Source organism: Vicia villosa, unplaced genomic scaffold (genome assembly GCF_029867415.1).
Source record: "Vicia villosa cultivar HV-30 ecotype Madison, WI unplaced genomic scaffold, Vvil1.0 ctg.000048F_1_1, whole genome shotgun sequence".
Classification (NCBI taxonomy): Eukaryota; Viridiplantae; Streptophyta; class Magnoliopsida; order Fabales; family Fabaceae; genus Vicia; species Vicia villosa.
Window position 1 is genome coordinate 81505 of NW_026704980.1, and position 12457 is coordinate 93961.

Consider the following 12457-nt stretch of genomic DNA (forward strand, 5'->3'; position numbering starts at 1 on the left):
ATACAGTTAAGCTGAATCTAAAAAATGTGATATAACTAAATAGATTTCACACATCTAATGTTGTTTATGGAGATCGAATTCAAGATCATTCCCAAATTTTTTTCAAAGTTAGCAAATGATCACACACTTTCTATGACACGTTTTTATACACTCCCCTACAAAATCGAGGTAAAATCACTTTACTAACCAAGATAATATCACGTATACTTAGTAGGGGTTCATGTATGAACAATGTCTGTCACATTAATTATATTGACGGCATACACAAATAGCATTATCACACTAGATAGCATGCATAGAAAATAAGTTCAAGAATTTAACTCAATAAGATCATATAGAAAGAAAAAAAAAAGAGACACCAACAAATGAAACGAGTAGGATTAGCATAGGAACAATGTAACATTTGAGGAAGTCACAATGTAACATTTTATGAACAACACACTGATCCAAATAAGGAACAAACACAATAATATATTATTTTTCCCTCTGCAAACTGCATAGTGCATGTCCTTACATTAACAACACAAGCAAACTACTACACTAGAAACAACATGGATCCAAACTTTTTATTTCATCAAGAAACATAAGACATTAAACATAAAACACACAACAACGACAATAATCTTTATTCCTTACATCACACTCCCTTGAGGATATCACACCAATCACCGTTAATTCTGTTGTGGTATTATGCCACGGAGAGAGGGCCAATTTTCAAGAGTGAGCTTCACAGTACCGATAATATAGTCATCAGTTCCTGTTGGGTCAAACTTGACAAGTGCATAGTAATCTCCTTTGAAAAAGTAGGCTTCATTGGACCTGTGAGAAGCAAAAGCAGCATCCACTCCATTTTCAAAGACTGTTCCCGTGAAACAAGGGAACCCTGCGGTAATGTTCTTGATACTTTGAACGAGATAGTTGTTTCCATAGTCTACATGCGCATACTGGTTTCCTTTGAATAAATAAACTTCTTTGCCTATAGATGACCTGAATGCAGCGTCAATCCCGTTTTCAAACACGGTTCCTTTAAAAAAAGGAAACATGTCTGAGATTTTCTTTGGACCTGAGATGATTTGGTCATCTTCGGTGTGAGGAGCATAGTCTATGAGAGCAGTAAGGTTCTCATAAAAGATGAATGCCTCGTCGTTATCGGTGCTAAAGGCACCATCAATTCCATAGATTCCAAACGCTGTCCCAACAAGTGATTTAAACCCAGCAGAAACAGCTTTTGGCCCGTTCAACACTTTATCGTTGGTGGTTCCAGGAGCATAATTCAACAGCACGTACTTATCATCGATGAATAAGTAAACTTCACCGTCGAAAGATGAACGAAAAGCAGCATTAATGTAACCTGGTTTTGTCATCTTTTAGATATAGTAAAGATTGTAGGAAGGTTATGTTGTGAGCAAATACAAGAAAGTGAAGAAGGCTTTATATAGAATTCAGTGACAAAATAAAATTATTAAATTTAATGAAGGAAAAATATAATAATAATAATAATAATAATAATAATAATAATAATAATAATAATAAAAATATAGTATAGGACAAAAGCATGATTGGCATGAAGAAACTAATCTGTTGTAGTAAAAGCATGATTGGTATGAAGAAACTAATCTGTTGTAGTAAAGACATGGTTTTCAAAGAATTGGCATTAATGCAACAACCCAACCCACACAATAGAGTTCGTGCAAACAAATGAATAGTTTTAAGAAATTCCGTTCACAAATGAATTTCTGCTATGGCAACAAGCCAAGCCGTACTTCTCGTGTGATTTAAAATCACATGTGTGATTGTATTATGAACTCCATCAAACGATTTCAGCCAAATTATTTTAATCATTCTAACAAAAATAAAAGTTTTAAAATCTTATACCTCAATTTTTGTTATAATTAAAAATGTAAATTTTAAAAATCTCTCAACCGTATATATGTAAACATCACTGAATTAATATTCATGCTGAAATAAGTTCCAATGTCAATGCGTCTCCATTAAATTCAAATTCGTATGATTTTATGGATTTTATTATGTTTTATTGGAAAAACCAGGTTCTTCATATATCTTTTAATCAAGAAATGGTAAATAATAATTAAAAAATAAATATTACATATGGGAGAAAGACATTTCTTAATTATTAACGTGGTCTTTTGCAATTTCAAGATTGGCATTAATACAGCTACCTACCATAACCACATAGTACAAGCATGCGAGATGATATAATGAAGCCAAAATTGTTTGTTTAACTTACGTTACGTATACTCCTATAAAAGATCTCTTTCCCATAATGGCTCTCTCAATGACGTTCATGTTATAAAGGTTTTTAGTCACTTTTCATCAAATAGAGATTCGAATCATATTGTATAAAAAATGACACATGGATGGGTGGGGGATATGCAATAACATTCTAAAGCTACAATCCATTCAAATAGAATAATTTTAAGGGAAAATTTTCTCTGTATTTATCCCCGATATTTTGTAGAAATATTTGAAGTTTACCATTTCCCGCAAATAAACAAGTTATCCACCGTTAAAGGGTGTTTAGGAAATCTTTATGGCGAGGTGATGGATTATTCTCGTCGTCGCTTGTAGGTCCCTAACAATATATTACTATACAGTCTCTCAAATTTGAGCGTTTAAAAAGGGCGGAGTGTTTTAGCTTTGTGCCTGTTGTTCGATTAAATCCCTTAAGAGTGGGAGGCTCCATGGTACAAGGTGAGTTTCTCACACGTAGGGCAACTCAAGTCCCTCAAGTGTGGGATAACTTTAAACGCGTCTCCAATTTTCAATGATGTAACCACATGTCAAATGAGGGATTTTGAACATCAATCAACTGATGGAGATAAAAAAGTCAGTCAAATGAGAGAATTATATACAGAATAAGTGCAATAAATATAATCGATGATGATTTTCCTTGGGAAGCCAAACTCAGTTTTACTAGCTACACGTGCATTTGACCTGGGGAACTTCCCTATTTATTATAAATTTAGAAGTGCTCAGTGGGCGGCGGTATGTTATCACTACGATTGAAATTTTCATCTCTATATAAAGATTTTAATTTCCTTTTCTTTCCCTGCATTTCCTCTTTCTAACCGTTAACTGATGTAGTCACTTAGAACTACAAAAAGTTGAGTTAATTGTGGTAATTTTATTATGGCGTTTAATATAAACTGTCACTATTTACGATAGATTATGGTGGTTTAAACAACCGATGTAAAGTTCTTATTAAAAACCATCATTATTTTCTTTATTATTTAGGCTTAAATGCACTTTTGCTTCCCTTATATTGATTTTCTTAAAATTTTAGTTCCCTTATAAAAAAAAGCGGCTATAAGGTCCCCCATTATCAAATAACCTGAATTTTTTTTTCTTTTCTACATTATAATCAAATAACAACTGCAGTAGTGGATAACAATGAGAGGATCCAAGCTTCAATTTATTATATCAAGACGAAACAGAATTAGCTTATCTCCAAAGGGAGTAGGCCCGAGTATAAGCTTATCGTTTCCGGTTCCGGGAGCATAATTCAACAACACATGCTTATCATTGATGAAAAAGTATGCTTCATTGGTGTAAGATGAACGAAATGCAGTGTTTATGTAACCGGATCTTGTCATCTTAAATATAGTAAAGTTATATTGGATTCAAATTCAGTCAAGCTTATGTTGTGAGCAAATATAGGGGAATGAAGAAGGTTATATATAGACACAGAATGATTAACTAAAATCCTTAGTTTTTATAAAATAACAATATAACGAAACCATTTATTAGTAAAGTTTTCAATTAATTAACATTACTGTAACCACCTACACACACCACAGAGTAAGAACAAGAGATTATGCTTTAAGATTATGCAAACATATTTCTTACGCAGCAATTATTATTGAAAACAACAATGCAAAAGATCATGCTTTCACTACTAGAAATACACGTATTACCTGCGGATTTTCCTGCGGAAAATATTCTGCAGGTATACCTGCGGATTTTCCTGGGATATTTTTAAATAAAATAAATTTTCCTACGGATCTAGCATTGGCAGAAAATTCCGCAGGTATACCTGCGGATTTTGCTGCGGTTTATATATTTCAAATAGAATAAGAAACTATAACAAAAAATCCTCAGGTAAATCCGCAGGAAAATTTCCTGGGAACTTTGCTGCGGGTATCTGTTATATTAAAACCAAACTATTATAAAATATTCCGCAGGTAATTCCGCAGAAAAGTTTCCTGCGGATTTTGCTGCCAATTTAACTATTTTTTTAAACTAATAGTAATTTTTGTCTAATTTTTTTATATAAATTTTTTATATTAAATAATGTTTTAATGTGAATTGTGTTATTTTTTATTTTTCATCTTAAGTTTTTAATTAAATAAAAGGTATAAAAATAAACTAAATATATTTTGGTTAATTATTTTTACGCCACCTATGTATCCTGCCAACTATATATATTAACGTGAATTAATGGTTTATTTGAATATTATATTATATAATATATTTTTAATAATGTATTTTACTTTAAGTAATAAATTAATTTTAAAAATTAAAATGAGTATATTAAATATGGTTGAATGATACTCATGTAAATTCTATTTTAAAAATAAATATTAGTTATGTAATATATACATTTTCATACAAAGTATTAAACAAGAAACACAAGTAACCTAATGGTTAAAGCTTTCCTACTACCCAAAAGGTCATCACTACTACCAAATAATCAACCACTAAAACATTATATTTTAAATTTATTAATTTCTCTTCTAACATCATTTTTTCTCTATTAATATCATTTCTATATTTTAAATTTAATCTCTTATATCAAATATACATTTTATGTTATAGAGATTATATTTGTTCTATTGTTAATTATTATAACGTTTTAATTTTAGAAATCCTACTCTAATAAGAATAATGTGTTATAAATTATAAATTATATTTGAACTCTTGTAAAAATATTAAAATTTATACTTTGGTTGAAAACTAATATTTGATCTTATTATTGTTACAAATAAAAAATTATTGACATAGAGAATAGAGAGAGAAAAACCTAATCATGTTCATTCTGAAACTTTATTCATCTCTTCTCACTGTCGTGCGCTGAATCTCCTTCTATCCACCATCGCGATTCCTCTATGTTGAATACTCCTGCATCTTCGTGTATCATCACCGTTAAGCTAAGCGCTTCTACAACGTCGTGAATCCTCATTGTTGCCGATGTCACATCCATTTCGAGCATCTCATGATTCTAGGGTTGTTTAACTTTCTATTGCGTGTTTTGTTACTCAGATTAAAGTGTAAATATTTATTCTTCTCCCCTACTTCACTCCATTTTAACCCTGGGTTGTTTGTTTCTGACAGTTTAGAATTGCGGAATCGCTAGAGCATCGGTCACGTTTGGAGTTGAGAAAGTCATCACCCATACCACCACGACTAGTCTTCTTTGCAACAATCTGAACACTCGGTAACTGATTTTAAGTTAGATTGATTATAATCTTAGCTGATTTTTGTAAACAAGGTGTTTGTTGAAATGTCATAATGATTTTATTAGGTTAATTTTGAGTATAACTCGTAAACAAGGTGTTTGTTGAAATGCCACAAATGTAGAATTATTCTGAAATTTTGTTTTGTAACATCGATGCACATCATTGCTCTTATGTAACTTAGCATATGTTGACCCCCAGTACCAAGAGATTTATTGTTTCTTTTTTTCAAAGGTAAAACTTGTAGGTGTTCCGGAAATGAGCTATACATCTGATGATCAGCCGAACCCCTATGGTGAAATTTGTATCAGGGGTCCCATTATTTGGAAAAGAGAGTGTTTTGGTAAAGTTTGTAAAGTTGGGGTTATAACAGGACATGAAGGGCATGTGAATTATTTGCAAGCTTCATCATCCAATAGACTTGGTGGTGGCTTTTTGTTGTATAGTGCAGTACCGCCAATCCCGCACTCGCTCAGGTATATGTATCTATAAATCCAATTTCGTTACTCTTGTACTTCAATTTTGATACTAGGTAAAATTTGGATATCTAGCTACAAATCAAATTGAATTGAGATTCAATCTACTATGAAGCACATGATAATTTAAAGTTAATAGAGGTCTGAATGTGGATTAGCTTGTAAAAGCTTCTTAATTGAATACTTATAGGTTTAACACTTATTAAATAAGTGCTTATGTATAAGCTATTTCTATAGTCAAATAAAATGTGGTCAAGCTGTTATATAAGCTATAAGTTGTTTGATAAAATGTTTATACCAGCTGGTTCAGGTTTTGCTTCTATTGTTATTGGAAGCTTTGCTAGGAACTTAGTTATTGATAAAATGGTTTTTATTGCTTTAAGATGATTGTGTTGTTGTTATTGATGATCTCGTACAGTTAACTATTACGCAGGCCTTCACTCAGTTCAGTATTGCGTTCGACATCAACGACGTCATTCTCCTTGACAACACTCATGTTGGTTGCCTCTGACAGCATTAAGATATAGTATTCAGTACACCTGTTGGTGGCCATTCTTGCACTGGACGAAGAGTCAGTTGGGAAGGTAGGAGAAGACACAACTGGAAGTCCTGCAAAATTTCTAGACAATTACGGCTTTTTTGAATATTGACGTGAGATCTTCTAATTGGAGTACGTTTGTTGAAATTCTAATTTGAATATTTTTCTTTTATGGAAGTTATTTCTAATCATAGGTGCTCAAATACTTGCCCATCAACAAGCGATTTATTTTCATTTGTATTGTCACTATCATTTCTATCCCTATTACTTTTCCTACTAGTTAAACAATGTCTTTGATTCTGCAGAAATCTAGAAAACAACTAACTACAAGGTCTACTTCAACAGTCTTTGAACAAAGATAGTATAGAGATCAGGTAAAATATTCTTAAAAAGTAGTTGATTCCTCCGAATTAAAACTGAATTAATATTTCTCCTTTTCAGAATATATGTTTGCACAAAACTTTCTCATTATTTTACATATTTATGATTGAATAGAATGTTGGTTTTCTTAAAGTTGTGACTCACCTTTCATCCTTTTAAAGTAAATTATACATATTACCTATTTATGTTTGTGATGTGGTAATGTTGTAGTTTGCATGATCAGAGATTCTTCCTTTTATCATCTAGCATTGCCTTATTTTCTTTACATCATTGAACTTTTCAATGCCTTGTGTGTATATGGTATTTATGTTAATTTTTCTCAGGCTGCAGAGAGGCTTATTTCAAGCAAAGGGGAACTCAAAACACAGCTTGAGAATTTTCGCAGGGATCCTAACATATCAAGTGAGGCCCTCATTTAGTTGTTATTTTAATTCTATACCCGTGTTTCATGACAGAACTTGCGAAAATAGCTTATTTACTTAATTGAAACTGTGATTCAGCTTTATCTTTTATTATAAAAATAGCTTATATGTAAGCAGTTGTATAATAAACACTTATAATGATGGGTTTGTGTGTGTTTGAGTTGGCTTATTTGAAGTTATGTACTTAAATAAGCACTTGTTACAACTGATTGATAGAAAAAACTAATGGAATTTGTCTTTTCAATTTTTATGGAAAAAAGTAAGTGTGCTGTGTTTTGCTCGTAAAAATGAAAAAAAGTAATTCTGGGTTGATGTTACTAATGAAAAAAACATATCAACTTTGTCTCTTATACTATAAAAGTTCATATTTGGATTCTATATGGTAACTGCATGACAATTTTTTTATCTTGATTGTCCGATGTCAAATTACCTGCGAAAGATATTACCCACGAAGGTTTTAGCTGGGGACATAAAACCGCAGGAAAATCCGCAAGAAACACGTTTCCTGCGGAAATTTAGCAAAAATCCGCAGGTAATTCCGCAGGAAATACGTGTATTTCTAGTAGTGTTTAAGATTATGCAGAACTTATAATTATGGCATTAATTTATAGGTTAAGCGTTAAACATGTTTTAAGCATCAATTTAAAATTTACATGAGGCAATACCCATGTGTTTTGCACAGGTTTGTTTACATTATAAAATAATTGAAATAATAATAATAATATAATTTCTAATAAGTCTAATAAAAAATATTATTATTATTATTATGCCATTGACAAAGCGTCTCGTATTAGATAAAATAAGTTAGCTTAGGCCCATATTAGATAACATAAGTTAGCTTAGGCCATTTAGGTTAGATATCCATTGTACATATATGTATTTTTCTATCACTTGGCTAATAGCATGACTTAGGCTTTTACATTCAATTTGATATTTTTGCCGCCAAGGTTCATCTTCCTCAATGAGTCATTCACCATTGTAATATGGTATCAGAAGACTAAACCCTTACATCATCTTCTTTCTCCTTCTCCATCAAAATCATACTCCCTCGTCCATGGCGTCTGAGAGTGAAGATGACATTCCTTAGGTTTCACCCTGGGCATAAAAGGATACCTCCTTTTTAACCTTACCAACAGATCTATTTTCACTAGTAGAAACTGCATCTTTTATGAGAACATATACCCTTATACACCTCCTAATCCACCCCATAACAGTGATAATCTCACCACAGATATATCCCATCAGCCTTTCCTATTTGATATTCCAAACCACATTCAAAACACCATTCCTACTAATCCAAATCAATCTGTTCCCACGCATCATACTTCTCCTATCAATTCTGATATTCACACTCCACCTACCACACCACATACAGATATAGGAGACCACACATCCATCCCTTCCCCTAATATTCCTGACCATACTTCCCCTTCTAATATTGTTAACACTAGACAATCTACAAGAATCAAAACTGCACCAGCATATCTTAAGGACTTTATTTGTAATCATTCTTAAAAATGCATCCCTCATGACATATCACAATATATCTCTCATCATAATGTCTCTCCTGCACATCATTCTTATATATCATCTATAAGTGCCATCTGTGATCCTACCACGTATAAACAAGCATTTGCAGACCCTCTTTGGGTTACTGCTATACAAACAGAACTTCAAGCATTAATTGATAATCAAACATGGATTTTAACACCTCTTCCTAATGGTAAGAAAGTCATTGGATGCAAGTGGGTTTACAAAACCAAATTCAAATCCGATGGTAGTATAGAAAGGCACAAGGCTAGATTAGTAGCACAAGGTTTCAACCAAACACAAGGTATTGATTTCTTTCAAACATTTTCACCTGTAGCTAAACTCACTTCAGTCAGGTTAATTCTTGCCCTTGCTTCTTCTATGAATTTATATTTGCATCAATTAGACGTTTATAATACATTTCTACATGGAGATTTAGATGAGGATGTTTATATGACTCCACTTAAAGGTCTAAAAACATCTCATCCAAACCATGTATGTAAACTTTTAAAATCTATATATGGTTTGAAACAATCCAGTAGAAAATGGTTTGAGAAGCTATCTAACATTCTTATTACTCACAAATTTAAACAATGCTCCTCAGATCATTCATTATTTATCCAGCATACTAATAACCACTTTACTTGTATTCTGATTTACGTCGATGATATTCTTATTGCAGGAAATAACTTGCAACACATTAAACAAACTAAAGATATCCTTCACCAACACTTCCGCATTAAAGATTTGGGTACTTTGAAATACTTCCAAGGCCTTGAAGTCGCAAGAAATGCATCTGGAATCAACCTTTGTCAACTCAAATACACATTGGATCTCTTGCACAACACATGTTTGCTTGGTTGCAAACCTGCCACAACACCAATGGCTCGTGATACTCGCCTTTAATCGACAGATGGTACTCCATTATCTGATGCAACAAAGTTTCGAAGACTAGTTGGCCAGCTTATTTATTTGCTCAATAACAGACCCGACATTTCGTATGTTGTCCAACAATTGAGTCAACATATGCAGCAACCAACCAATACTCACTACAATGCTGCATTGCGTGTCCTTCATTACCTGAAGAATTCTCCTGGTCAAGGCCTATTTTTTCCCGCAAAACATCTCTGCAGCTCAAAGCGTTCTCCGATTCCGACTGGGCTACCTGTCCAGAAACTCGCAAGTCAATTACTGGATTCTGCATCTACCTTGGTGATTCTCTCATCTCGTGGAAATCCAAGAAACAACCAACTATTTCTATAAGTTATACCGAAGCTGAATATAGATTTATGGCATCTACAGTTTGTGAACTCCAATGGCTCACAAACATTCTCCAAGAACTCTGCATCCCCTTCAAACAACCTGCTCTCCTATACTGCGACAATGCTTCTGCGCGTCATATCGCAACGAACTCCTCCTTCCATGAAAGAACCAAACACATCGAATTGGATTGTCACCTCGTCCGAGAGAAACTTCAACAGAACCTATTCCATCTCCTTCCTGCCACGTCTTCTCAACAAGTCGCCGACGTTTTTACGAAACCATTAGATAATAAACCGTTTTACTGTAATATAACTAAGCTTGGCATTCATTCCATCTACCCCCAAGCTTATGGGGGGTATTAGATAAAATAAGTTAGCTTAGGCCCATATTAGATAACATAAGTTAGCTTAGGCCCATTAGGCCCATTAGGTTAGATATCCATTGTACATATATGTATCTCTCTATCACTTGGCTAATACCACTACACCAAATCTTACATTTAGCAGCGCAGCTACGACAGCGCTTTGAGAGAAAGCGCTGCTATAGCTTTCGCTAAAGACAAAAATATAAAACAAGGGAAAAAAGCGCTGGTATATGGGGGTCCTACGAAAGCGCTTTTTAAATGCGCTGGTATAGGCTGGGCTACAAAAGCGCTTTATAGAAGCGCTGGTATAGGGTGGGCTACGAAAGCGCTGCTATAGGGGTAGGCTACGAAAGCGCTTTTCTCCTAAAAAGCGTTGGTATAAGGGGTGTTACTAAAGCGCTTTTCAAAAGCGCTCTCGTAGCTATTTCAAAATTAAAGTAATTAAACTAATTAACACAAAAACACGTTTTGCCCCAATTAATTTCTCATTCTCTCTTCTTCTCCTCGCGTCTGAAGCCCTAACCACCTTCATCCACAGTTCTCCGACCGTCCTTCCGCCACGACCTTCATCTTCAATTGCAGCTACGGCCGTCACTCCACCACTACCTTCATCCACAGTTCTCCGACCGTCCCTCCGCCACGACCTTCATCTTCAATTGCAGCTACGGCCGTCACTCCACCACTACCTTCATCCATAGTTCTCCGACCGTCCCTCCGCCTCTGGTTCGCCGTCTCAGCCGCTGGTTCGCCGTTCTCAGCCGCTGGTTCGCCGTCACCAGGTACATGATTCCTAACAAATACCTTCTTAACATTCATAGAATTTTAATTTCGATTTGTTGAAAGTAACTTCATGATCTATGATTTACTTGTTTGAATTTACTAGTTCTATGATTGCATGTATGTGCTGTAATTGTAGATAATTTTGTGCAGAATAGAGGTAACTGAAAATTGTTTAGAAGATTGTTTTGATGAACCTAGATGAGTTCTACAACCATAATATAAAAATGTAATCTTCTGAATGAAAGAATACCGTATGTGTTGTGTCGACATTTTTATCTCCATTTTTGTTCAAATTAGGTTTGACAAATTTCTTGATTGCAAATATTTTGTCATTGGATTTGGAAGCATACTTTATGCTTCAATTGTGAATCTGAATGAATTTGGTATTACATGAATGCTTTGAATCAATGAATTGGTGTAGGCTTTGTTGAAAAATTAAGTCACAGTTTCTTTTGGATTTCTTCTACCTGGTGCTGTTTGTGGCTTATAGAGCTACTGTCCTTACTAGAGTTAATTGGTGGTACTTCACATTGGTGGTACTTCACATTATTGGTAGTACTTGTATGTTGTAACCATATGTATCTTAGCATATACTTCAAGTCTGGATTATTAAGTTTCAGAACTGTAATAGATATATTGCAATATTAAACTCGCAGTTCATTCAGTTAAGTAGCTAATTCAGTTAACGGTAAAAATTCATTAAAGTAACTGTAATCTCACAATTTTGAAAGTAATCTAAATTAGCTATTTATTCAGCCATGATAACCACATTTTTAGAGATTAATGAGACGTTGCACTTGATGGAAAATCCTATATTTCGACATTAGTGAATGGTTTTGTCTCTTGTTGCACTATGTTCTTTTCTTTTCTTTTTTTCCCTTGTAAGGCAAGTATTATTCGTAAAGGTCCTAACATTGACTTGAATTTCTTGTATAGGTCTGACTGGATTGATAACTTTGGATCTCTTTGGAGATCGTATCATTGACTCTGGTACTACATATTTAGGAGTATGTACACACTTCAGACTTTGAATTTTGTTTAAAATTCTGATTTATATTATAATTCTGAAGTGCTTTTAATTATATTTTCTTTCCTTTGAATTAGTAGCGTTTCTCGTCCTAGTTCGACGTACATCGCTCATTCTCTACGTTTTCTTGAGTTCGGTAAAATCCGAGGTAAATTTCTTTCCAAATTACTGGTATACTTTGCGTTTTGATAGAAACGCATTA

General features: G+C 33.7%; 1 protein-coding gene and 1 long non-coding RNA gene across 5 annotated transcripts; one reads left to right on the top strand and one right to left on the bottom strand.

The window, feature by feature from the left end:
- Positions 1 to 444: 444 nt before the first annotated feature.
- On the bottom strand, positions 445 to 1391 carry LOC131622983 (albumin-2-like). The gene has a single exon (XM_058893988.1). The coding sequence runs from the start codon at positions 1362 to 1364 to the stop codon at positions 672 to 674; it is 693 nt and encodes a 230-aa protein (XP_058749971.1). The 5' UTR covers positions 1365 to 1391; the 3' UTR covers positions 445 to 671.
- Positions 1392 to 5014: 3623 nt separating this feature from the next.
- Positions 5015 to 7674, top strand: LOC131622984 (uncharacterized). 4 transcript variants are annotated; one of them, XR_009290059.1, is made up of 6 exons: positions 5015 to 5244; positions 5353 to 5455; positions 5709 to 5950; positions 6384 to 6620; positions 6794 to 6862; positions 7193 to 7671. It is a non-coding gene; the product is annotated as an uncharacterized LOC131622984 (long non-coding RNA). The 4 variants fall into 4 exon arrangements; XR_009290057.1 differs by having other exon boundaries at positions 6369 to 6620; positions 7193 to 7670; XR_009290058.1 differs by having other exon boundaries at positions 5709 to 6534; positions 7193 to 7674.
- The last annotated feature ends 4783 nt before the right edge of the window (positions 7675 to 12457 follow it).

Excerpts from the sequence above, each read along its gene's own strand:
- LOC131622983 (XM_058893988.1), bottom strand. The coding sequence starts at position 1,364 with ATGACAAAACCAGGTTACATTAATGCTGCTTTTCGTTCATCTTTCGAC.